Source organism: Centrocercus urophasianus, unplaced genomic scaffold (assembly GCF_019232065.1).
Source record: "Centrocercus urophasianus isolate 14NV4802_14NV808 unplaced genomic scaffold, USGS_Curo_1.0 seq_10, whole genome shotgun sequence".
In the NCBI taxonomy this organism is placed as follows: Eukaryota; Metazoa; Chordata; class Aves; order Galliformes; family Phasianidae; genus Centrocercus; species Centrocercus urophasianus.
Genome location: NW_024884142.1, coordinates 90,419,092 through 90,445,132, shown reverse-complemented (window position 1 = coordinate 90,445,132; position 26,041 = coordinate 90,419,092). Strand labels below are relative to the sequence as shown.

At 42.6% G+C, this 26,041-nt stretch overlaps 2 protein-coding genes across 3 annotated transcripts in view; one reads left to right on the top strand and one right to left on the bottom strand.

Annotated features, from left to right (window-relative positions):
• The first annotated feature begins 677 nt into the window (after window positions 1-677).
• Window positions 678-26,041, top strand: part of JAG1 (jagged canonical Notch ligand 1) — a 35,493-nt gene continuing 10,129 nt past the window's right edge. The window contains exons 1-10 of the mRNA XM_042827470.1: window positions 678-749; window positions 1,495-1,800; window positions 12,645-12,696; window positions 17,925-18,179; window positions 19,162-19,222; window positions 23,078-23,208; window positions 23,510-23,629; window positions 24,056-24,169; window positions 24,669-24,782; window positions 25,574-25,687. Coding sequence (XP_042683404.1) covers window positions 678-749; window positions 1,495-1,800; window positions 12,645-12,696; window positions 17,925-18,179; window positions 19,162-19,222; window positions 23,078-23,208; window positions 23,510-23,629; window positions 24,056-24,169; window positions 24,669-24,782; window positions 25,574-25,687 — 1,339 coding nt within the window. The remainder of the gene's footprint in view (window positions 750-1,494; window positions 1,801-12,644; window positions 12,697-17,924; window positions 18,180-19,161; window positions 19,223-23,077; window positions 23,209-23,509; window positions 23,630-24,055; window positions 24,170-24,668; window positions 24,783-25,573; window positions 25,688-26,041) is intronic.
• LOC122164964 (SLX4 interacting protein) overlaps window positions 5,798-26,041 on the bottom strand; it is a 110,806-nt gene continuing 90,562 nt past the window's right edge. For both annotated transcript variants that reach the window (XR_006170351.1, XR_006170358.1), the window contains 5 exons: window positions 21,826-21,916; window positions 20,784-20,925; window positions 19,759-19,869; window positions 8,599-9,433; window positions 5,798-5,854 (listed from right to left, as the gene is read on the bottom strand). The gene's annotated coding sequence lies outside the window, so the exon portion shown is untranslated. The remainder of the gene's footprint in view (window positions 5,855-8,598; window positions 9,434-19,758; window positions 19,870-20,783; window positions 20,926-21,825; window positions 21,917-26,041) is intronic.

Genomic DNA, 26,041 nt, shown 5'->3' with positions numbered 1-26,041 from the left:
CGGGAGGGATCCGCGGCCCGCCTCTCTCCGGAGGAGCGGCCGTCGGCTCTCCGCCTCTTCGCCCCGCCGGTACCTGCCTTTCCTCCTCCCGCCTCCCTCATGCATATGGATGGACGCATGCGCGCGCGGCCGGCCTCCCCGCCTGCCGCCGTGGGCTAGATGAAGGCGAGCGGCGGCGGCGCTGCCAGACGGGCGGCGGGCGGTGCGTGCGCTGCATGTGCGTGTGTGTGTGTGGTGTGCGTGCGTGTGTCCGCGTGTGTCCCGGGGGGCGCCTCCGCCGCGCGCTGCCCGGCGACCTGAAAGCAATAAAAGGATCGGGATAATAATCGCGATAATAAAATAAAAGAGAAAAGAAAAGGCGGACAACAAAAAGAAAGGAGGAAAAAAAAAAAAAAAAAAAAAAAAAAAAAAAAAAAGAGGGAGGCGAGAGAATAAGGAGAATAAAAGGAGGCCGGGCTGCTTTGCATTGAAGACCGGGGCGCTATTGAAAGCGCCTGAAAAGCGGCGTTGTTCGGCGCGGGCGCGGCGCGGTATATAGAGAGCGGGGCGGCGGCGGCGGCGGCAGCGGCGTCTCCTCCTCCTGCTCCTCCTGCTCCCTCCGGCCCTCCCCGGCGAGTCCCGGAGCGAGCGGCGGCGGCGGCGGCCTGCAGGCGGGCAGCGCGGCGGCGGACGGCGGCATGCGTGCGGCCCGGCGGGCGGCGGCGCGCTCCCTCGTCCTCCTCGTGGCCCTGCTGGGGCTGCGGGCTCAGGTACGTGCGGGGCGCGGGAGCGGCTCCCGCAGCGGTGGCTGGACGGGGTCTCATGAGCCGCGGAGGCTGCGCGCCGCGGGGCGGCTCGGCGGGAGCGCGGGCGGCGGTGCCGGCTGTCCTGCGGGGAGGGCGGCGATCCCTGCGGCGAGGCGAGGCTAGGCTCTCCGAGGACCGAAGTGCCATTAGCGCGCGTCGCTTATTTTCGGGATTACTTTCCTCCCCCCCCCCCCTTTTTTTTTTTTAATTTAATATGTATTTGTGTGTGCATTTTTGTACTGTTTTTTTTCTTTTTTACGTCGTTGCCGAGCGCAGTGCTGGCGGGTAATGCGGGGCTGCCCGTCCCGTCCCGTCCGCCGCTTCTCCGAGCTGCAGCGGCTGCGCTGCTGCCGGCGCCGCGGTCGCGCTTTGCTTCCGTTCCTGGGAAGCCTCGCAAAAGCCTTTTAGACTCGGGTCTTTGGGCTCTTTCTCAGCATCCGTGTTGCCGGGATGATTTATGAGCCTTTCTTGTGGGTATTTGCTAGGAAAAAGCTTGAAGCAATTGCTTTTTCTTTTTTCTTAATGCTGTGTGCGTGCCTCTCAAAAGCAAGCTGGCTTTAAGATGACTTTCCTCTGCCTGCAGAGCTGCCGTAGGTTGTGTTTGGGGTGAAAGGTGAGGTAACCGTGTTTTTCGTTTCTTGTTTTTTTTTTTTTTTTTTTTTTTTTTTTTTTTTTTTTTTCTCCTGCGGTTCTTTCTCGGGACGAGCAGGTGGTGTCAGCATCGGGACAGTTCGAGCTGGAGATCTTATCCGTACAGAATGTGAACGGCGTGCTGCAGAATGGGAACTGCTGCGACGGCACTCGAAACCCCGGAGATAAAAAGTGTACCAGAGACGAGTGTGACACCTACTTTAAAGTTTGCCTGAAGGAGTACCAATCGCGGGTCACCGCTGGCGGCCCTTGCAGCTTCGGATCCAAATCCACCCCTGTCATCGGCGGGAATACCTTCAATTTAAAGTACAGCCGGAGTAACGAAAAGAACCGGATTGTTATCCCTTTCAGCTTCGCCTGGCCGGTGAGTGCCCTGCTCGCTCTGCATTGCCGGATGGTGCTGTTAGAGCTCGGCTCGCTACGAGCGTCTCCAGCTTGTGGCGCGGGGATGGAGGCGCTGGGCTGGGGAGGGAGCGGGCGCCTTGGCGGGGGAGCCGGCACTTCGCCGGGCAGAAACGAGCGAAATGCGGTGGTGTTTTTGTTTGTGTTCCCTGGGGCTCACAATGCGCAGCCTGTTCAATTTGAAAGTCAGATGTGCAGCGAGGGGGATCTAAACGGGTCAGGGAAGCAAACCCAGTATCTCTGCACTTTACAGCATGAATAAGCCTCTTGAGAATTAGAAGGTCAGAAGTTCATTTATTTATTTATTTATTTTTTCCAAAGCAGTGAAGCCTTGGGCTTGAGCCAAAGGAGCGGTGGGTTAGGGGCAGTGGAGGGATCCCGTGTGAAAAGTGTGTGTCATAGCTGGCCTCCTTCCCTGGAGCGTGTTTGGGAAGGCTTCCTGCTTCCCCCAGGGGAAAATCTCCCTGTGCTGCTTGGTGTTGATGGGAGCTGCTGTTGCTGCTCTGGGTGAGCTGGTTGCCAGCTTCCCTGAGAAGCTTGCTGTGTTTTGAGGTATGTGTGGACTCTGGAGCCTAAGACAGAAAAACCTGGCCATAGCTTTGGTCCATCTTACCCTCTCCTATCCGCAGTACATGTTTTCTGGCACATTGTCTATGTGATCCATAGATTCTGGCTTCCCAGCTTGCAAAACTTTGTGGGGCCTTTTGCCAAGCACTTTCCCACTGTTGTCCATTGCAGTAAACAGCGGTCAGCCCTGTGGGAAACTAGTGGGGGTGACCTCTTCATTAGTTGAAATCTGCCTCATTGGTGGTCACATGCAGAATGCTGGCTCGCCCTTCAGAGTTTCTTGTTGCTACTGGAGAGCTCAAGGGGAGTGAAGCCTTGATATGCTTAGCCCTGTAGAGGAGTCCTGTAGTTGTTGCACAGACCCTAAGGACCATCCTTCCAAAACAGCCGTTGCCAGTGTCCCATTCATGCAGTAGGGTCTGGGGATATGCAAGACTGCTGCTGCCATGGCCCTCAGTACCACGAGATGCACTGCTCTGTGCCCAGCAGTGTTGCCAACACCAGCAGAAACTGAGGATGACCAATGTGGAGGGCTTTTGTGCACACATGGCAGTCTGCCTTTTGGGGTGGCTCTCTCAGATGCTATGGTATATTAGCTGAAAATTTATGTTCCTAAAACTTGTATTTAAAGATCACCTAGGAAACGAAACTGTTTTTCCCCCTCCCCTTCTCCAAAGGTGCTGAGCACACACTTTCCCAGTGACTGCCTTGGGATATGTTGATGCTCAGCAGTTTTGAATATCCAGTCATCCTAACCTAGATGCCTACGGCCATTTTTGCAAGGGGTGGAGGGCCCTTGCATGCAAGCAGGGGAGGAGTAAATCTTGTTTCCTATCCTGTGTCACCGTATCGTTGCTGGAGAGGTGGAAGCATATGTAGATTTTCAGCACTCTTCAGAGCTTGGCCCTTCTAGTCAGATAAGGCCTGGTTGCTGTGAGGGCGTGGACTTTTTTGGGGGAAAGCCCACCCTGAGAACATTCCTCCCTCCAGTTGTAGTGCAGACACCCACTTTGTTAGTCCTGTGGCCAAGTGCTGTAGGCAGCTGTGTGTTCTTGGAGCGTCCTGTGCTGCCTCCTACCTGCCTTCTCTGTCAGTTGTGACTTCTGGAGCAGCAAAGGCTTTAGAGGCAGAAGGGTGAAATCAAGCCTGCGTTTTTGTGGAGATAATATTACAAAGTACAATAGCGGCGTTAACAAAAGTATTCTCTGTTGGAAGCACAAGTCCTCTCTTTCTTCCTTTTTTTTTCTTTCTTTTTTTCCCCCTAACATGAATGAGATAAAACTGTTATCAAATATGCCATCAAAGGGATGAAGGGTTTTGTAAAAAATCTGAGGTATTTGAAGCTCTGCCAGTGGCTGCAATGCTTGTACTGCAGGGCTTTTTTTGTTTTTTATTTTTTTCTTGAGAAGAGTTAGGGTCATCTCCCCCCTGAGCCAGTCTGCTCCCAGTCATTTAAATGCCTCGGATCTGAAGATAAGTGTATATAGAAAAGATGTGAAAACTGAATACTCCCCTTCTCGTGCCCTTCTCTCTGTAGGATCACTAGGAAGGGACAGCTTCAGTGTAGTAGGAGGACTTGGGGGTTCTGGAGACCATGGAAAAAGTTTCTTGTCTGCTTTCTTTAGTGAAAGAAATTTCTCTGTTGTCCCGCTGAATGTAACTCAGAACTGGAATCATAGAGCAGCAGTGAGACTCCAGTGCAGCCTGCAAAATGTGCAAAGCTTGTCAACTTCTGACAACTCTGTTTCCCACAACTGGAAATTTTTGGAATAAATGCTTGCATTTTTTTCCATGCAAAAATATTACTTTTGAGATTGTGATGACTGTTCTCAATTATCAAGCCTGCATCCCAGCTTTAACTTCACAGGACGCGGCTTTTCAGTTAGCCATTGTGACTTCTAAATAGCACTGGAACAAAAGAATATCTAATGTGACAAAGCACTTGTTTGTACTGAAACTGCGGACAGAAATCATTTTTAAGTAGTTCTGAGAGCTCTAAAGATAAACTAGAAAACTTAATGAGCCAACTCAAATCTGATGCTGAAATTTCAGCACTTAAAAACATTTCTTTAGATGGGTAAACACTGTTGATTAATCAAAGCATGAGACCAGCTTTAGATTTACAAATGTGGCTAATTGTGAGAGCTTACCATTCATTTTCAATTGGTTATGTTCAAAGAAACTGGAGCTAAGCTGGAATGTTAGTTAGTTGTATTGCACTTGAAAATTCATGCTCATCTCTGTGTATGTGTTGTGTTTTGTTGTCCAAAGGAGGTTTTTCTGGGATGTTACAGCTTGAATCTGTAACATTCAGAGCTGTTGTTGCCTTCATGACTTTAAAAAAGCTACAAGAAAATGAGTGTGTGTGTGTGTGTGTGAGGGAGGACACAAAGCACTTCTTCCCAGCCAAGCTGCCCCTCTGGCCTTTTGTCAAAAATAGGTATGTTGTGTTAGAGATTCTGAACAAAAGAAAATGGTGTGTAATATAAATGTACTGTTAGATTTGGCTTGTAGTTGTAATGTAGATTTGAAGCATTGGAGTCTTACTACAAGCTCACACAGTTAGCTGTTGTCAGTTTTGATATGTATCCTTGTGAGTAATGGCTGTGGAGATGGTGGGCCATAAATTCATTTAAGTGATTGGAAGTTTGACAAAGTTGCTAGGGAACAGGGCAGCAGACCAGCAGAAAAAAACACACCAGAGTGCATCCAGAAAGCCATCCCTGCAGTAGCTTGCAATCCTACAGTAATTTGCAATGATAATAATATTTTTAAAATATATACACAGCCAGGCTTTATTCATGCATTCTTTTAGAGATTTGATTGATTTCTCTTGATGGGCAGGCCTGGCTTATGAAGCCATATAGGAAAGTATATGGAACAAAAGAATTTCCATGTTCCACTTGTCAAAGTCAGTCTCAACAAGTCTTGTTTGCTAGACACATGCTCTTCTTTGGCATAAATCAAATCTCTTGCCTTTCTTAAGGAATCAAACGGCATTCATAGTCTGATGCCTGCTGTACCTTCAGGGAGCCACACATGGATAACAAAGCAAAGCTTAGCAGTAAATTCTGCTTTTATGTGAAGAGAGGTTTTTTTGTGTATTTGATGAGGCTGTGAGTAAGAAGCAGGTCAAAGTTGGCAGTTCCTTTGGTATGCTCAGGTCTAATTTCAAACAGCTTGTTTATCTTGAAATTATGATCCTTGTAATTATTTAATGTTGGGGCCAATTGCACCAACCCAACAGCAAACTATTGAGGGTGGAAAAAACCCTCCAGCATCTGAATAGCTTTAGTGTAAAATATGATGGAAAAAGTGTTTTGAATGTCTTACTTCCATCTTTAAAAAATAAAATATTTGGCCTTCCCCTTTTTTTTAATGACAAATCTTACTGTTTCTGGGTCCTGGAGACGTAAATATGTCCTCTGGGTAGGCGCTGCTTTTTCTGGCTAGAAAGAAGGAATGAAAGAGCTTTAGTGTTGTGTTATAGTTTTTAAGGTTCATGATTTCCTCTTTCCCCTTGTCTAGACACAAGAGGCTTCCAAAATACTTATCTGTGCCTCATTAATTAATGTAGCGGCCTTTTGAGAGAAAAGCATCACATCATTCAGCTACTTTTACTGTTGTTTTATTTTCGCCCTTGTTTTCATTTGCTTTATTGTACATGTTGAGTTTTTCTTTCTTTCTTTTTTTTTTTTTTACATAATTTTAAACCATTGGGTAACAATCATACAACTAAAGCTTGATTTTGTTCTGTGTTGATTTTTTTATTTTTTTTTCTTCCTCCTTCCAGTTAGCTCTTGAAAACTTGCAGTAGCACATGCTCAGTATTGTTTAAGCTCTTCTTAAAGAATGTCTCGTAAATCATCTCAGAGTAGGGCAGGTCAGAAGAAAATTTTATAACAAAATGCAGATCAATCAAGTAATACTCTCGCACCACATCGTTTGTTGTTCACTTATAAGAATAAATCTTCAGCACTTAAAGGGCAGTGTTTTGCTTAGGATGGCTAGCCAAGATGGAGCTGAGAGCATTAACTGACATCTGAAGCGTAATTACCATCCGTGGAGCTGTGTTTTTTCCCCAGGACTGCAGAGAAGCAGTGCAGCTACTTGGGGGTTTTGGACCTGTTACATGTTCTTAAGAGTTATTTATGTTCCAGTCAGTTCAGAACTTCATCTTCCTGGTAAATCCATTTGATTATATTACCATAATATGCCTAAAAATAAATCCTGCCTGCTTCCAGGATTTTTGTTCTTGTGATACATAACGAAGGCCCGCTCCAGTTTAGCTTCAGTGCAGCTGGATTGGGCCTCATGTTGAAGCTTATTCCTAAACTTTCTCAGACTGCACGCATCCAGCGCTGTCGGCTTGTTTACGCAGCTGGAAGTCTGCATGTCTAAAAATGAATAGCATAAAATTGATGCTTTATGCATAAAATTCTTGTTGGGGAAACTTACTGCTTTACTGTGGAATGAAGGCCTCAGTAGAAGTAAACTAGTTGGGAAGGTGGTGAAGTTGGGCCTCAGCTCATTTGTGTGAGATGTTGTGCAGCTTGAGAAGCTTGCATTCTCATCCATGGCTTTTATTCCAGCTTCAGTTCCTACTTCAGTACCTCCAGTGCCCTGCAAAAACCTCAAGCTACGCTTCTTAAAAGCATTTCTATATAGATAAAATTAAAGACAGGACCGTCTTTGAAAAATCAGACTAAACTAAGCATTTCTGCTGAAGGACAGAAGTTTTATATGTTACCTAATTCAGTTCTAATAATAATTGTAAATGTGAGCCATATGCATCTTAAATGGGGAAAGATGTGAAAATTAGAAGTTGTTACAATCTTTTCTTGTTTCTCGGGAGCTCATGACTCTGTGGTCACTCTTCTACAGCATAAATTATACTCATTATTGTTGTAGTATTCAGAAGAAGCTGTAAAATGTGGATAGAAGTGGTTAAAGTGGTTTGTAAGTAGTCAAACATCCCGAGTCCTTTACCAGTTCAACCCAGTTCTTATGCACTTAGGTAAATAAGTAGAAAGGCTTCTTGTTCAGGCTTGCTCTATGTGAACCTGACTGTTTTGCTTGGCTGGCTACTAGGTATTCTCTCTATTAACCTTGCCACCCTTTTGTAACTGGTGCATTTAATTATCAGTGGGATGCTTTAAACAGGTAGGGGGACTGATAAGAGCAGGTAATCTGCTTGCTGGGGGAGGTCAAAAGCAACTGTTGACATCTTGGCCTACCTACTAGCCTTTAACAAGTGGGGCTCTGTGAGAAAATCTCCCTGTAACCAGGTAAGGTGCTGATTAAAGTTGTGTGTGTTGCACCTCAGCAGCTGCAGTCACCTAAAATCATTAGTTTAAAAAGAAAGATCTTATGTATAACATCATACAATATAAATATATGTGTTTTAAGAAGAGCAGTGGGAGGGACGAATCTGAAGTCACCCCCCTCTAACTCAGTACATTGTTTCATTAATGCATGCTAGTTTTATGATTGGAATACATTGTAGCCTGGCCACCCAGACAGTGACATTGACTGCTAATATTAACCGAGAACAATAGCGTGGCCATACTGACTGCAGGGAGGATTACAGAACATAATGGGGCCTATCCAAAAATAATGCTAATACAGGACAAGCAACAGGAAGCAGCAGTAGACTCAGCATTGCTCGGCTCCCAGACAAACCATGGACTTACTTCACACAATGGCAACTTCAGCACATTATGTATTCACAGGACACTCATTATTCCAGCAAGTTTGACAGATCAGAGATCAGGATGATTTACTGGATGCTTAAGCGCATGCATAGTTTGGATAGTGGTAATTTGTGTCCATCATTTGGCAGGAAGGAGAAGCTGTGTCACAGAAACGGTCTTCAGTTACTGACTTGGCTTATGCCAAGCTGGAATGGTGGGTGAAAGTCATTCCTGTAAGTTGCCAATGAATTAAATCTGTTTCTGTATATTCTTTGAATGGCACTGAAGTGTTTACGAGCACTGACAGCAATGGAGGAACTGCTCAAAACAAACAGCAAAAGAACACTGTGCTTGCATTTTCACCCTGGCATATTCTGATGAAACCTGCCTGTTTGAGGTTCAGTCTAGCACTTGGTCAGGGACTCTGAAGCAGAAGATCACTACAGCTTGCTTTGCCTGTATATACAGGGTTAAGAGAGTAACAATTTATGGGTTGTTACCTTAGTCTTCTGTAGGCTGGCCCATAGAATTGCTTCCTGACTGTGTTCAAGAAAGAATCAAGAGAATTGTTTCCTGTTTTTCCTCCAAATATGTAATTTCTCTGGATGAGGAACCAGTTGCCTTCAGCTCCCATGGAGGAGCACTCTGTTGTCAGGGTTCACTGGCTGACCGTGGCATGACGTGGTGATGCATCTGCACGGCGGCGTCACTGTGACTTGCCATGCGGCAGCAGGAGCATGCAAGTGAGAGTCCTGCTGACTTTTAGGGGAAGTGGTTTTCTGACTAGCCTCAAATGTGCTCGGAGTTGCCCTCCTTTCCTGGCTTTTGGGCACTCTGAACTACTACTCTGTTTCTCCATTCTTTGTCTCATCCCCTTCTAGCTGAAGGGCAGAGAGACTGCAGCAGCTCCCTCAGTGTGCTGTGCCCCTGTGATAGTGTGCCCAGCTCCTAGCCTTCTTCCTAGTGGTGCGGGCACGGTCTGAGGACTGTTCTCAGATGAGTCTTCACAGCTGTGCCTGGCTAGGAGTGCATGAGGAGAACATGGCTGAGCTTAACCTGCTCTCCTTGTTTGGCAGAGGGGAGGAGCAGGCACAACGTTAAGAATGCAAACTTCCCACTGCATTTGTCTAGTCACGGTTTCACATGCTCAGCAAAGCTCTTGCTTGGTTTAACCACAAGGCTAGAAGGGAAAGAAGTTTGACAAGTTGCAGCCTCTTTCAGAAGGAGGCTGTCTTTTTTGCTAATAAGCCTGATGTTTCAGTCTTCCTCTGTAACTCTGAATCGCAGAATGTCTTTAGAAGCCAAAGTACAAAACCACCTCTCTTGGGTGAATACCTGGATGAAGAGAAGAAGAAATAGTAGAGAAGAGAGCTTTGAACACCTGTTGTTTAGCTGGAGCTGCTATTATTTCATTTAAATAGCTAGAAAATATGCTGCATTGCTCTTTCAGGCCTTTATAAGGGACTTTCTTTGGATTTCAGCGTCTTCAGAGCTTTCAGTGAGTTGTATTGTCAGTGGACTGAGGCTAACTCGTGATAGCTTGTCACTGAGGGAAGCAACCCTTGCACATGGGTGCTTGCTTTATTTTATTTGGTGTGCGACCTCAACCATTTCCATCCTCTCATAGCTTAAAACTCATAGGACTTCAGCTTAAATTTGACCATGCTGCCTTTCAGCCCTCTGGGTGGATCAGACTGGATGTTGTGCACACTGTGCAGGCTTGCTGTTCCTTTCAAACTGCCTTTCCTCTCAAGTCAGAATCCCTGTCTTCTGGTCAGGCTCAGTCTTACGGTGGCTAATTGGGTGTGACTCCAGAAAGTTCACTGTTGCCTCTTTGCTTAGGACATTGCTTTGATGGAATAAGGTGCACGACGTGGAATTCTTGTGTCTGGATATATATATATTTATTCAAAGATGGGCAGAGGTCAGCTGTGGGCATGGGAAAACTTAAACCTCCTCACTGTAAGTAGTCATTCCTGAGATATCTTAATTGTTGATCTATAGAGTGGGGATGATATGCGCTTTTAAAATATAACAATGGTTCAGTCTTTGCACAGAACTCTTTTTTGGGCAGTGGTGGAGAGGCATTGGCTGGAGTTATGTGATGGCTGTGTTGCTGAGGGGCACTTACTGCTGTTGTGGGGATGTGGGTGTCTCTGCTTTCTGCATTGAACACAAAGTCTTGTCCTTTCCCTGCCCCATGCTGAGGGACTGAGCCTAGAGATTAAACTGCCATTCTTGATACCTTCCCTTTTCAGGATGGGGATTCCTTATTTAAAATATGTCAGATGAGGTGAAAGGGGGCACATAGAAACAAGGGAGTTGCTAGGGTACGTCTTTTCTCCCTGCATTTTATTTCTACCCAGTTAAGCAGAAGCTCTTTACTCTGTAAACAAACTCCTGTTGGAAAGTGGTCATGCAGGTATATAGCAACATTAGTACTTAAAGCCAGGATTCAGCCTTTCCTTTCCTTAAGGGCTAGGTGTGTTGGTAAACAGTGCTGAGAACCAACCCGTAACTGTTGCTATGAGTTTAGACAAAATATCTTCCAAAACAATTATGCAAGGCCGAAAGGAAAACATCCTTAACTTCATTGGAAATAGTGTTAGTTGTCATAATTCATTCTCCATATCGTAACACTTTTTTTCAAGCTGAAACACGTTGTGCTTCTCAGTGTTTGCAATTAAACCAGCGAGAAAGCATCCATGATAGTGCAATGTGCACCTCTGAAATGGCTCAGCAGCGCTATTCGAGTTTTGTTTGATTGATTTTCACCTTTGACTTGTGAAAGAACTTCTTCAGTATGCTTTCAACGGTGTTAAATGATCACATCGCGCTTTGTTTTGTTGCAGAAGTTTCTTCCAAGTTGAGGCACTTGTTCTAGACTAATAGCAAATGTGTCACTTTCATGAAATATTAACCAAAAATGGTGTGGCCAATGCAGCCTCCCTGTAAAAGTCAGGATGCATGTCTCAGCTCGCCCAGCTTTGCTTACTTTTTGAAGCATTTTCCCACAGTTATCAGTGAACAAAATGGAATCCTAGTCTGCTTTGAATATGAAACATATTTAGGCTATATTCCAAGCTGGTGTCCATCACAAACTAGGTTTTCATTCAGAGGCTGCATGCTGTGTCCAGTCGTGAGAAAACAGTCTGCCTCAGCCTCCTTTTTGTTCCTTTTTTTTTTTTTTTTTTTTTTTGTTTTCCTCTCCTCTCAAGGAATTTGAGGTCTGCCTTAAAGCAGCACCTTCTAGCAGCTTATTCTCAACTTTATTTTGGTTTCTGGTACAGAAAAGGTGTTAAGGGCTGCAGGCCACTACTGAGTGCCTATATATAATTAAGAAGAAATAAACCTTACAGTATGCAGCTTCTATGGCAAAGCATCAAAGCTCTTCACGGAGAGAGTTTATATTTGTTCTGTTATTGTTCTCACCAGAAAGATGTTACGTTTATTACTTCATTTGTAGTTCTTAATGTACTTATCAAATCAGAGTGTGTTGGGTTTTTTTATTTTTCTTTGGCTTTTTTTTTCATTTTGAAGGCTTTTTTGAATCCTTCTTTGGCTGTGCCTGGCTATATGGCAATTTTGAAAGATACAGCTGAGTTAATAATATCCCGGAGTAGGGAGGGGGAAGGGAATACATCTTAATGGCTCTTGTTCTCAAGTTAGGATTGAAGATAAGGTGGCTCAGATGAAATAGCTGGCATCAGTCCAACCCATGGAGTCGCTCTTGATTAGTTTATGCTGATGATTATTATTACTGGAGTGCTAGGGAGCTCATTGGCAGGTTAGTCTGTCTGTAAATGTGACACGGGGTGGATAGTGCGTCTTCCCTTTCCCTGCTCTCCCAAATAGCTCGATTTTAGCCTTTGTTTTACAATGCATCTCTCTTAGCCCACCCCCTTCCCACATCCATCAGTTCTTCCCTCGGTTACCTGATACTTGTGGGAGCTGCGATGGCCCTCATGCAGACAAAGCTTTCAAAGGGGGTGCTGAAAAGCAAAGTCCCTAGAGATTGTGCTGTCAAGGCAGAGCACAGTAATCTTAGCAACACTTCTTGCTTTCAGGATGATTGGGGGCAGGGAAATCAAGTCTACTTTTCTCAAAGTAAAAGTCTTTTGAAGCAGTTCTTGAGAGTGGTGGTTCTTTTTTGTTGGTGGTTTTTGGTTTTTTTTTGTTTTTTTTTTTTGTTTTTTTGGTTGCTGCTATGCTAGTTCAGTGTCTTCTCTCTTCAACGTGCAGTATGCAATTCCACACGTGCTCAGCTGTGGCTACAGCATAGTGTCAAAGGCTGGACTTCCTGGTTAAGTACATAAGATGCATTAATGATGACAAAGATGAGCTATCCGAGGTGAAAGGTCTCGTAAGTCAGACTGGATAAGGTAGCTTATGGGGTTTCAAGAAGATCACATTTGTCTCAAGTATAACCTATTACCTATTTCTGTTTTCTCGGGCACAGCAGGTATTTTTTGAATTTGAATTGTATTATTGTTTTTCCTTCAGGTTCCATGTGGCTTTGAAATTAACTCTTGTTTCTCTTTTGCAGAGATCCTACACGCTGCTTGTTGAGGCATGGGATTACAATGATAACTCTACTAGTAAGTATTTGTTCCTCTGCTTTAATTTGTTTGGACTCCTTGATTTCCTGTCTATTGAAAGGTATTTGGCAGTCTACCCAGCTTACTATGAACAGTGAGGAGTGTGATAAGCTCTCCCACAATCAATTCGCAGCAACTGCTCCGGGCTCTGCACTAGCCTGTCTCCTTATTTCCTGTAGAGAGTGAGTAGCTTGCTCACTTAGGCACTAGCAGTTTCATGCCTAAAAATAGATGCTGTTAATTCTCACCTCATCCTCAGGGAGAATAAAGGCCCAGGAGTTTCTCTTGTTTTGTTTTGTGTTGTTTGCTTTTTTTAAAGAATGATATTTAGAAGCATAAGCATTGCTGAGTAGGGACCTCCCTATAAACTGCGTGCTTCTCAAAATTGAACACACTACATTAAAAAAAAAAAAAAAAAAAAAAAAAAAAAAAAAAAAGAAAGGGGCCAGGTGATCCATTTAATGACTGTAGAAGAGGAGGAGAGGCAAATGATTATCAGTTCTTCCTTGGGGGTTGGATGTCTACAGACATGAATTCAGGAACTATAAAAATGTTTACCAGGTAACACCTGGTAGAGGTGGCTGGAAATCAAGGGTGGGAATCTTTCCCTTGGAATGTCTTCTGGCTGGATGAAGTTTTCTGCTGAGCTTTTACCATTGGCTAGAAGAAGCTATGTAGTCTCCTGGCTTTATGAGCTGTTCTGTATACTGCATACTGTTACCGAAGCAGGTATGCAAAACTAGCTCTTTTTTTTAATGTAAGGTTTTAATAGTGTGTGGTAAAAGCCACAGGAGAAACTATGAACTTGTAAACTTTTGACATGACAAGCCTTTTTCTTCAACAAGGAAACATCAGCACTGTGGCCCATCTTCCATAAATCTTACAGCAGCTTGTAGACCCCTTTGGACTGAAGTGGTCTTCACAGAAGAAAGGCTTTATAGAAATGTGCCCAGTGCTGTGGTTTTCTGTTCACGTTTTAATTGGTGAAGAATAGACAGTTTGGGAATGGCTTTTTGAGTCCAAGAACCTTTCTACGCAGATCTACTTAGTGGTGTCTGTGATTTGCTTTACAACCTGCCACGTTCAACACTTTTGCAGTTCCTGTGATCTCAAGTTCTACTCCTGCACAGTCATGGAGATGTCTGGGAAACCTCTTGGCTCTTGGTTAAATGTGTTTTATGGAGAGGTAGAAAATAGATTGCTTCAGCAGCAGAGTTGTATTAAAAATGGAAGATGCCTGAATTCAAAATGAAGGTCTTGTTTACAGTAGGATCTGAAGATTTTTTTTCAGACTGGGTCTCTGCCACTTTTACTATTATTAGAGCTCATCTTTTTTCATGAAACAACTGCATTTCCAAAGCTACACAATGAACCCTTTCTTTGCTTTCATGTTCTGGAAGGACAAATGTCTTCAGACAAAATTGCCTCATTTCTCAGCAGTACATTTGTCCAAGTGCAGACAAGTTCTTATGTATGTTCCTGATTTGCATTTCTGCACTAGCCTTGTTGTCGTACATCCATCTGTAGGTCACTTCAGTCACAGTACTGCACAAAGCCTTTTCTTTGTAAACTGACTTTACTTACAGTCAGCTTTCCCATAGCTAAAGAATGTTGTGAAGATCTAGCTAAGGAAATAATTAGAACTAAGCAATTGTCATCATATAAAGTGATGAGCCTTTTTATTTTTAAACCCAAGGTTTTCTTTCACACTAATTACTATTGAATTGGTAGCTCTCAAAAAAGTGAGTTTAGTAGGCTTTGTGTGTTTTGCAATAGTTTGAGCATCCTTCTGATCAATGTAGTCATTAGGAGATCCTAGAATGGATCCTTCCCCTCTCTACATTCCACTCCTCCTACATTCCCTTAATCACATTCTCTCTCTTGTCTCACTTCCAAGAGTGTCTTGCAGTTAAATTCTGGCCCTGTTGAAGTTGATGAGAATCATGCTTTGCTGGAGCCAAGATTCAATGTAAATAGTTTCCTTACTCTTGTTCTTCTCTAGATTCCATCTTGATACTGTCGCTTCAAACACAAAGCTAATGGGGCTGCCACTGCATCTCAAGCTGTGTCAAAGAGCTATTGTAAATTACTGGTATCAGTTGCATGTGAATTCCAGTTGGGCATGAGAGATTTCAGCACAATGTAAACCAAGCCATAGCTGGAAATTGTCTGAAATGAAACTTTAAAAAATAACTATGCTGTCCTTGGCCACCCAAACTGCTTAGAGTGGATTTCTTTGGTTGTTTAGTTCGGTTTTGCTTCCTGATGCTTGATAGCTGTAATTTCCAGAAACTAGACCACTGAAAGGCAAAGACAGGCAGTAAAAATAGCTAGTTTCGCTAGAAAGTTGGATAGAGTTGCTCACTGAATAAACAGACAGATTAATAGCTTTAAAGTTTAGCCACAGAAAGCAAAGGGAAACAACTCTGTGACAGCAAAGTGCTGAGAGGAAGCTAAAGATGTACAGAAAGCCACTCTCTTCCGCTTCGTCAATTTCTAATTGAATTATGTTTCCTCTAATCTTTCTATCAAAGCATGGGATTTTTAGTCTGATGATGTCAAGGGAATTATGAAGATCCCTTTCTTTCAAGCCCGATTGAATTCTTGTTTTAGTAGCCAATCTGCTACTTTGGGGTTGCACACTTTAAAACTTAAAAACACTGTCAGTGCAGGCTAAGAATGGAAGAGTTGTTGCAATGCCTTCCCTGAAGTCTGGGTCAGCAGGCTTGTGTAAGTGCATACTGACAGGTGGGAATAAGGAAGGGTGGAGAAATCCTTATACAAGAAGGAACATGCCAATACTTCATTGTGAAAACTGTGGGTGATGGCTAATGGAAAGGGATCTTAAGTTTGTCAGACTGAATTTCAATGTGTGGTAGTAGCTTTATAACGTGTATCAAATCAAAGGCATTTTAGCTGTGATTCAAAGTGAAATTGCAGCTGGCTTTCATCTGTGTCCTTAATGAAATGAAGTCCAGTGGACTAAAAAGGGTGTTTCCATTTGAGCTCTTATCCACAGGCTGAACTCAGAGGAATTGGTGTCACAGATGTACAACAAGGACTAATGAGCTGACAGATAGGGGAAGAATGATAGAGCAGAGGCAAGATCTCTTTTCCAAGGTGATTGTTTTTCTGGTGCCAAGGACTGAAATACTTGTCTGTGTGATGTTCCTCACAGAGAACAGGAAAAGTCTGGAGAAACAAGTGGGAGGGTGTGCAGCACTAAGTTAAGCACCATTCCCTTCTGCTACTCAGAGGAGAAGAGGAATAGAGTTGTTTTACTCGCAAGAAACAGGATGTCTTTATGCACACACTCAGTATTTGGGGAAATGTATTCCCTTTCCAGCTATGCTGTAGATCAGGGTGTAATCTTGGCAAGTGCAGCAAAGCCATCTCCAGCACGCATGAGTAGAACTGTAATCGCTTGACTAGCCCCATTCAAGGCAAATAGATATGCATCTGCTTAAGTACCTCTTAGAATTAGTAATCTTGTTGATGAGATCTAAGAGCCTTACACCTGCACAGTACAGGGCATGATATTGCTCTGGATATACCAGTACGGAAAGTCCTTAGGTATCTAAATTAATAAAAGCCTGCATGCTTTTGAAAGTCTTCTGCAAAGATGTGAGATCGGGGACTTAGTGCCAATGAATAATAAAAAAAAAAAAAAGGATTTAATTGGAAAATATAAAACGAGAAATACCAGAAGATGCATTAGAAGTTGTTGCCCTTAATTTCACACTGTAAACAGTTAGTGAATGCTGGAAACTTGAGCCAAGAATACTCATAAAAAGTGGTAAGTGCTTACTTACGTATATAGACACTCTTCTGTGGTTGGGGAGCAAGCACTTTGATTCTCAAAACTATAGACAAGTAGGCAGGATCTAGCGATGGAGTGACAGTAGGTATCAGTCCTGCAAAGCCTGTCTGGATGTTCTTTTTGAAAGCTAAAAATCAAAAGACTTTAGCAATACATTTAGAAGTGTTTTACATTAAATACTGCCCGTGTGTTATGTCAAGTGTTGTAGCAGCTTCATTAGTCTTCAGCTCTTCCATAAAATCTCCAGGGTTTCTTTTGTGTTTGTCAGAAGAACTAACTGAATGTGAATCCACTTCAGTTCTTCACACTTGAACGTGCTAGTACTTCCCGTGCCGCTTTGTAACATCGTTGGCAAACTGCCCTTCCACCTAAACTTTTCCTGTGGCTGGATTATGGTCTCATATACAGAACAATGTAGCCTGGTACTTATTTTTGTTTGTTTTTTTACTATGTCTGTAAGGATATTTTGGCTGTTCTATGATAAACTTTAATTCGGCAGTCAAGTGGTTGCTAGCAGCGTGTCGTAAGACAGTGTCAGATCATTTAAGTCACAAGACCTGAACTACAAAGTGAAATACCACAGACGTATACAATGTTCCAAGCTAATGTGAAATATTATTATTTCAAGCCATAATTTAGACAGTTGTAGGGCTCAGAAAGCCAGAAGACCTTTGCTGAAACTAAATGTCAAGTACAAAGTCTAAACTTTGAAATGCTCTATTGAGAGAAGGGGATTGTGTAGCAAATATATCCCGTAATTTGAGTTCTCTTTTTGGAGTCCTTGCCGTTTTGAATTTTTGGTGTCAGCTAATATCTGAAGGGGAGAACTTTCATGGTATTTTTCAGCCAAAACTCGTGGATGTTGACCAAAGTCCAAAGTTGCTAGTTTTCAATATTGTGTTTACACCAGAATCCCAGAAGGCAGCAAAGATTTGGTAGCGCTTATGTTCAGTTTGTGGACATTGCTTTATTAGGATTTTGTAATATGACTTTTTTGTAAACATTCCGGTTAAAAATGAAATCAATACCAATAATGGAGGAGCAGGGCGAGCTGCGTTATGTACCGGCCTGTTGGAGCTTGGAGAAAGAGGAGCTGAATCTTCTTTAATCGCTAACATTCTATGCTATGATTCTTATGGGATGTCTGGATGCTGAGAAAGGGATAAGCAATGGGCAGTAAGCTATCAGTTCCTTCTGACTTTCAGCTTTATTTGGCTTTATAGGCTGTATATGCATTTCAGTTACTGGTCTGTAGCTCCAGGGCAGCCTTATCTTACTCTCTAAAATGGAAAATTAATAAAACCAATTGGCTATCTTGGAGAGTCTTGTCTGCTAAGCTAGAGATATGTAATGGGAGGCAGTGATGCCTAAACAAAGGTTTAACTCCGGTGTCTCTTTTAACATCTAGATCCTGATCGCATAATTGAGAAGGCATCCCACTCTGGCATGATCAATCCAAGCCGCCAGTGGCAGACACTGAAACATAACACAGGAGCTGCCCACTTTGAGTATCAAATCCGTGTGACTTGTGCAGAACATTACTATGGCTTTGGATGCAACAAATTTTGTCGACCGAGAGATGACTTCTTCACTCACCATACCTGTGACCAGAATGGCAACAAAACCTGCTTGGAAGGCTGGATGGGACCAGAGTGCAACAAAGGTTTGTGACAAGTGCCTGAACCCTGGATTATCAGTAGGCTCGGATAGGACTTGAGTTCTTTGTATCCAAGTTGCAATTTAGTGATCAGTTTGTGTTGACAGTAGGGCTGAGGACTGATGGGATGCGAGTAACTCATTACACAGGGGCAGGACAAGACTAGTTTCTGCCTTGTTTTTAAAATCTTGGAGAGATCTTGCTAGTACTGGGTGCTTAGCAGATGTGTTCTTTCTCTGAGCATCCACATCTTTGCCCTTGGGAAGAAAACCCAGCCCACTGACTTCAATGGGAGTTCTGTTGCTGACTTCAATGGCAGGATTTCCCCTTTGGTGCAGAACTTCAAGACAAGCAGGAAGGAGAGACTTGTTTCAGAGCTGACCTGGCAAGTGTGAAGCTTTGGTCTTTGAAAAGTCCCCAGGTGTTTGTTCTACCTGAGCTGATGTTCAGCATGTTTATTAGGGAATGGCAACTTCCTAAGTAATTTCAGAAAGAGAAAGCAGGACTGTGAATAGGAACAGTCTATCAGCATGTCTTGCTGACTGAGTTTAACTGCAATTTGAATAGACGCTCATCTTAATATCCTGTCTGTTCAGAGATAGGTCTCAAGTGTAAAGAGAAGTTAAAAAGTTGCTTTGAATTAGATGTAGAGATAGGCAGAGTGCGCCAGTTCACCACAGAGGAAAATAAACTTGTAGACTCGGTGACTTGCAGCTCAAAGGTGAAATGGTTTCTTTTGTATAGAAACAACTCTTTGAACAGTGCTAGGTATGATTTCTCTGTAAATCTAGCTGACAGATTTCATATCATAAGGAGCCACCTACTTTATTTATTTTTTCATTTTCTAATAGACTTGATATGAGGGACGTGTCAAAACCTTGGATTTAGTGGGATTACAGTGGTGGTTAGAGATTAAAACCTTCCCACCAGTGTGAAGATGCAAAAAGCAGGCTGCATGCTGATGTTCTTTTGTTTTGTTTTTTAACAGCTATTTGTCGTCAGGGATGTAGCCCCAAGCATGGCTCTTGCACAATTCCAGGAGAGTGCAGGTAAATGCTCCCCTCTCTCTCTCTCCTTGTCCCCACCAAGCAATTAAATGAGTGATGCTGAACACAGTAGGATTGTGGAGGGAGGGTATTTTTGGAGCCATATTTTTGAGCAAGGCATATTATTCATGCAGACTTGCCCAGAACAAGGGGGGGAGCAGGCTTTTAATGCACTGATAATTTGAAGCTTTTGGTTTGTGAAATGGTGGCATTTTGAGGGCTGGGGGAGAAGTGGAATAAATCAAGTGAATACTGCCTAATGAGCACTGACTAATTGCTTCTGCTAAATAGTGCAAATGCCTAATGGGTTGGGTTTTTGTTTAGTTTTTATTTTTGGTTGGTTTTTTTTTTTTCCCCTCCAATATCCTGATTAATAGGCTGTTTCAACTACTAGCTTGAAGTACAGTGTGGCTTTTCTCTCTTTTCTCTTTCACTCACATTTTTCCCCCTTTCTCCCTCCCACCCCTGCTTTCTTCCATCAGAGGCAAAAGTCAAGCATTCTTTAGAATAGGATTAGTTAAATCTTTCTGTTCTTTTACCATTGTGAGCCAGGCTCGGAGTGCTGAGAGGTTAATAGCTGGGATGAAATCTTGTCAGTAGGCTCTGATGAATGTAGAATTCTGCTGCTGCGCTTTGAAGTCCATTCTGTCCTGGCAAGGACACAATGAGAAGCAGAGTTTATCCATAAACCAACAACTAAATATTTGGAGTGCTTCAAAATATACAGCATATATTTATGACACAGGGAGGTTTTCTCAATTACTAATACAGGGTTAACAAATATTAAAACGTCCTCATTCTTTATGAGCAGACTGGTTGTTTTCATGTAACCCTTTCTCATGCCTGTGTCTAAGGAATAGGGAGCTCAGCACTTCTTAGGCTACAAAGGAGCAATATTGATTCTGTGTAGGAAGGGTTAAAAGTGAAGCTTGGCTATTCGTGAGTAAAACACCGAAATCTGGAGGAACAGAAGTCTTTTTTTCTGCTTAACAAACATACTGCTGCATTCTCCATTGCTGGAAATGTTTGCGTGAAGTGAGCTGCTTTTCTTTCTAGATAAGCTGTAGTTCAAACAGGAATTAAATCTGAGGTGTCTGACAGTCTGTGTTATATAAAAGGTCAGCCTAAATAATCACAGAGCACTGTCTCTGTAATCTGTGTTTTAAAACAAAACAATTTCATCAAGGAACTTTCTGAAAGTAAGGTAGGAAGTAACTTCTCGTCTTCTGCAAGCAGCGTGACAAAGTGAAAGTCAAGCCATGGGATGGGCTTATTCTGGGTTATGCTAGGAGATTTAAACGTTGAGCAGTGCTGATATGGGCTGGTAAACCTCCAAAGCACCACATGGATATATTGCAATTAAAAAAAAAAAAAAAAAAGCCAAGCAAGTGATAGGAAGTACTGGGGGTCCAGATGGTGAGAGGAGCGTGTCAGTCACGGCCACCAGTGATTTTGTGCTTCTGTCATCAGAATAAACATGCCTTGTAGGGTTGCTGTCTCCTAGTTAGAACAACAGGCTTTGTTTCCAGATTTTTTTTTTCCTTTCTCTTTCTAAGTCTCTTACCTCCCACTCACTGCCCAGACATGCACTAGTGCTCTTATTTACTTAAGGTGCAACTTTCCCACACTTGATTTGCATAGTCTTGAAACAATGCTGTCCTTCTGGTGCTTTCAGATAACTTCTGCTTGCCAAGTCAGACCAATATCTTTAAAGTGAACACAGAAACAAGATTTTATTTTCTTTTAAGTTTTGATGAGTCATATGGCCTGTATGTTACAAATGCAAGTTTAAAAATAACATCCTAGCAGAAACTGCTCTGGGTTCTGGTACAACAGACAACTTGCAAACATTCTTAAAATATCCTTTTCTCATTTGGTGCAAGTTACTTTCTTCAATGCAAGTCTGCCAACAAACTCAAATTTACTCATGGATCATTATATAGAGAAAGTTAACTTTGTATTTCTCATAAGAAACTGTTGCATACATATTATTAAACAGGAATTATTACCACGAGTCTTGTTCTGGAATTGATACCTAACTTTTTTTTTTTACGCCCATAGAGTTTGTCCCATTTTGTTTGTTATACTTTGAAGTTGATCTGACTGAAGAAAGGCCTATCTCTGGCTCCACAGCTTATGCTCTTTGTGTGTGTTTTCTTTTTTTTAATTACTTCTGTTTAAATTTGCTTCAAAGAAAATGAATTTAAACAAAACAAAACAACTTCTAATTTGTCAGGAAGGAGTAAAATTCTAGGTTTGCGTGCTTGTTTTTGCAGATGAGGTCCATTAGTTTTGCTACCATGCAAGCTCATAGGCAATTTGCTTTCAGTACAATACAAATTAAAAGGGAATGTTTCTAATTTTTTTTTTTTTTTTAATCATTCCATATTATTACAATCTTCCCTGTGGAAGAATTTTCCAGGAGCTACTTGAAAGAGGTCGTTTTGCTTGGTCTGACTTTCTTTCATGTTCTCTGCACACAAAGAAACATAAGTTGGACTAGCTATTTTCTTATACACAAACTATTAAGACTTTCCCACTGACCCTGAATAGGCTGCAATTGAAATAGCTATTAAAAAAAGTTTAATTAGGATGTCGTTTGTCACCTGAGATTTTGAGAAGTCAGACTTGCCACTGGCTGTGTGTGATTACCCATTGGATAGATTCCTCTAGCTTTTTCCCATGAGAAGAAATTGCCTGTAAAAGAATGGGGGAGGGGGGTATTATAAATAGAAAGATTAGCTGACTTCTGTACAGAAGGGGTTTATTTTCATAATTTAGTGACAGCTTAGCGCATAATTGCTGCTGATCGATTACTCTTAGGACCTCTTAATGAAATGTAGTACTTCGACCAACCTTTGCTTTTAACTTCTAACTTGTTTTCCTTGCTTCTACCTATTGATCAGCTTTAATTTGAAGAATTCTTGGTCTACCTTGCTAGTGAGAGCTAAATAAAAGCCTAAATGAACTTTCTTATAAGAGGGCTTTTCTTTAAAAGAGCATCTTCCTTTTAAGAACAGAATCCAATTGATAGTAGCAATAAATACTTAATAATAAATTCTTCTCAAAATATGAAAATCCAAGTTTCCTAAAATTGGACATGTTTTATTATTAACCTGGAAAGGGGATAGAGTAGATCAAGCTCTGAAATGCATTGGCAACAAATCATCTTTGAACACATTCAGAATCCTGCTGTGTGCTGTTTTCTTTAATCTCTTACTGTGGCCCAATCTGTATTTTCTGTGTATGAGTTATAGTGCAGAATAAGGTTAGGTTCCAATGCTGGAGAGAATTCCTAGCGCCGTACTGCTGCCTTGCCAACGCTCAGAGTCGGTGTTTATGGTTCAGTTCATCATCCTGCAAACTCAGCATGGCTGCAATGCCTGGAACCTTGTATTTATGAGGATCTCTGGATAACTGTTGTTTCTACTGACTCCCTCCTCCCCTTCCAATTTATAATGCACCCTGTCAAAGCCCAGAGATTGATTTGTAGTGCACACCCACCCTCTCTGCCACATTTGTATGAGGCTCCAAAAGAGTATTATTGTGCTGAATGGCCTCATGCTGATTCTCTCTGAACAGTTATTCTTTTGTCAGGAGGCCAGCTACAGAGACCTTGGCAAAACTACTAAAATGTTTGTTTACAAGAAACCATCAAACAAATGTTGAATAGCTTCTCCTTTCCCCTTCTCCTGCACCTCCCCAGTCTTTCTTGAAGCTTTGGAGTTCTGCAGTCCTATCTGTATAATTCTAAAGGGCCGGGAGGAGAGGGAGGGCTATTCATTTATTGATTCCCTTTTGTTTCTTTGTTCTGATCTATGTTTATATATATATATTTTTTTTTTCTATTAATCGAAGGTGTCAGTATGGATGGCAAGGCCAGTACTGTGATAAGTGCATTCCACACCCAGGATGTGTCCATGGCACTTGCATTGAACCATGGCAATGCCTCTGTGAAACCAACTGGGGTGGTCAGCTCTGTGACAAAGGTATGCTAATCTTACAGATAGCCAAGGGTAACACTTGAATTTTAACACTGGCAGACTTGCTTGCTAGGTCGTGCACGTGCTCTGCCCACAGTAAGCCTCCTGAAATGTGGGACTTTTTGTCCTCTATCATCTTAGCTGTGCATTCTCTGCTGTTATGGCACTGTTAGTATATGTGCTTTGCTTTGTCAAGTCCTACTGCTATGTAGGTGCATTCTATGAAGTCTCCAGAGCAAAGCACAGACATGGTGATATTTCTGTTTTTTCAAACCATAGCTTTTCAACTCTCGTCACCTTTTTGCAGATCTGAACTACTGTGGAACCCACCCACCCTGTTTGAATGGTGGTACCTGCAGCAACACTGGCCCTGATAAATACCAGTGTTCCTGCCCTGAGGGCTACTCTGGACAGAACTGTGAAATTGGTAAGTGTGTGATGCAGCCCTTGAAATGCCACTGGTAGTTAATTATTTTGCTGTTTGGGGATTTTATGAGGTTGGGGAAGTCACTTTCTAATATTAGTCTAATGTCAGGGCTGGCTATAAAGATGAGACTTGCATGTTCACGCTTCATCAGCTTGTATCTCTGAAAATCAGCCTTCTGCTCACCAGAGAGATCACTACAAGTTGCCTAGTTTGGCTCTGACTCAAACAGATGCAAGTCGAGGTGTTGATAAGTATCGTGGAAGATGACTTCCTAGTAGGTAGTAGCTTTGATTCACAGTTGGCTCAGCAGGACAATACATCAGGTTCTGGTGGATGTCCAGAGTAGAAGCATGTAGCGGGAGCAGGGGATGGCTTCTTGTGATGTTGCTGTAGTCTGTATCGTAATGTACTCCTGTCCTGGTGCAGCGGAGCACGCATGCCTCTCTGATCCGTGCCACAATGGAGGAAGCTGCCTAGAAACGTCTACAGGATTTGAATGTGTGTGTGCACCTGGCTGGGCTGGACCGACTTGCACTGATAGTAAGTCCCTTCAAAATTGTATTAAAATGTGCTAGCTTGCTCTTCTAGATTTGTCTCCCTAATACCTGGTGGACATGCAAGACAGCCTACTTAATGTTTCCCAGCTTTAGCATTGGTCTTTATCAGCTATTTAATGTTATGGTGCTGAGGTTTTTGTTAAACGCAAGGGGAAAAAATGGTCAACAGTTTCTAGAGTGAAGTAGAATACACAGTATTTTGGTAGCATGCTGTCAAGTTGTTAAAATACTGGTTTGTATACAAATCTGATTTCCACTTGTGCGTGGTTAGTGGTGTAAATTTCTTCCCCTGTGCTCTGAATGCCCCTTTCTTACTATTATTTTTAAAACTTTTTTTTTAAAGAGGCTTTTTCCCAAAAGCCCTCTTGTCTCTCTGTTCCTCAGGGCAAATCCTAGTGACAACAACCGTTCATCAAATTTATCATTTACTGACATTACCTGTTTGGTAACAGAGCTAAGCTTCTTCTTATTCTGTATTACAGATATTGATGATTGTTCTCCAAATCCATGTGGTCATGGAGGAACTTGCCAAGATCTAGTTGATGGATTTAAGTGTATTTGCCCACCTCAGTGGACTGGCAAAACATGCCAGCTAGGTAAGAACTCCCTTTTTCTTATCCTTACGTTGCTCCAGGTGTTGGGAGTGGCAGGGAAATGCAGGAAGGATCATAGTCCAGCAGGCAAGGGCAGTCATGCCCTTTACTTCAGGCATGTTTACAGCACTGAAGCCTGTGGACATATTCTAGCACATTCAGAAAACTAGGTTGCAGTGTTGGCAGGACTGGGGCCCAGGACACGTTCAAAGTGTAGAGTAACTGCTCCTGATGCATGCTAGCAGCCGAAGGAAATCATTGACTAAGCTAAACAGACTATAGCTAAACTATAAATGAAGTGGGGAGGGTGTATCCCAATCCCACCCCCACACGTATTTCTTCCTTCAGCCTGTGAGAAAGTTGCTGTATCTCTTCAGCCATGTCAACTCCTCCAGGCCAAGAAGTTCACAGCTGGGTTCCAAAATGTGGATGATCTCATGAAGTGAGCTGTCTGCATTCTTTACACAACGCACCAACTCCAGTGACCAGGCTGCAGCACTCCTTTGAAATTCTGGACTGAGATAGGGGGGAGGGGAAGTTGCTTTTAAGGAGTAGCTAGGTAATTATCAAATAATTAGCATAGCCTGTACGTTCTAATTACAGAGAAATTGAAATAGGCTTAAAAGACTGATGTTTGATTGACTTTTGTTCATTCAAGTCACACTAACCCACACTGTATAAGTTCCTTAGATCTGAATGAACTGTTGATTATTGCTGTGAAAACAGAGCTAGACTTTTTTTTCCCTCTTCCTACTCTACAAGCCCTGCATTTGGCCATTCACATTGTTTTTCAGATGCGAATGAATGTGAGGGCAAACCCTGTGTCAATGCCAACTCCTGCAGGAACCTGATTGGCAGCTACTATTGTGACTGCATTACTGGCTGGTCTGGCCACAACTGTGATATAAGTGAGTGTCTCTATCCTTGGGTTTCTTAAATTGTCTGTGTAAATGTATATATTCCGCTGAAGTCTAAGCTCAGATTTAAACATCAGGCTGAGTCCCAGCAGCTGATGTTTTTAAAAAGGGAGTAGTTGGTGTGGAATGAAAATACACAATTTTATCAAACTCATTAGTCCATAACCTAGCTGTATTCTGATAAAAATGAGTTAAACAATGATGTGAAGTTTTCCTGCTTCTACTAGAAGTATTGCAAGAGGTTCCCACCCATTATAATAACCTTATCTTAAGGAAGGTGTGCAGGAAACTTGACAGAAGGTTTATCTACTGCAGTTTTAAAGAAATTGAACTCTGTTTCTACAG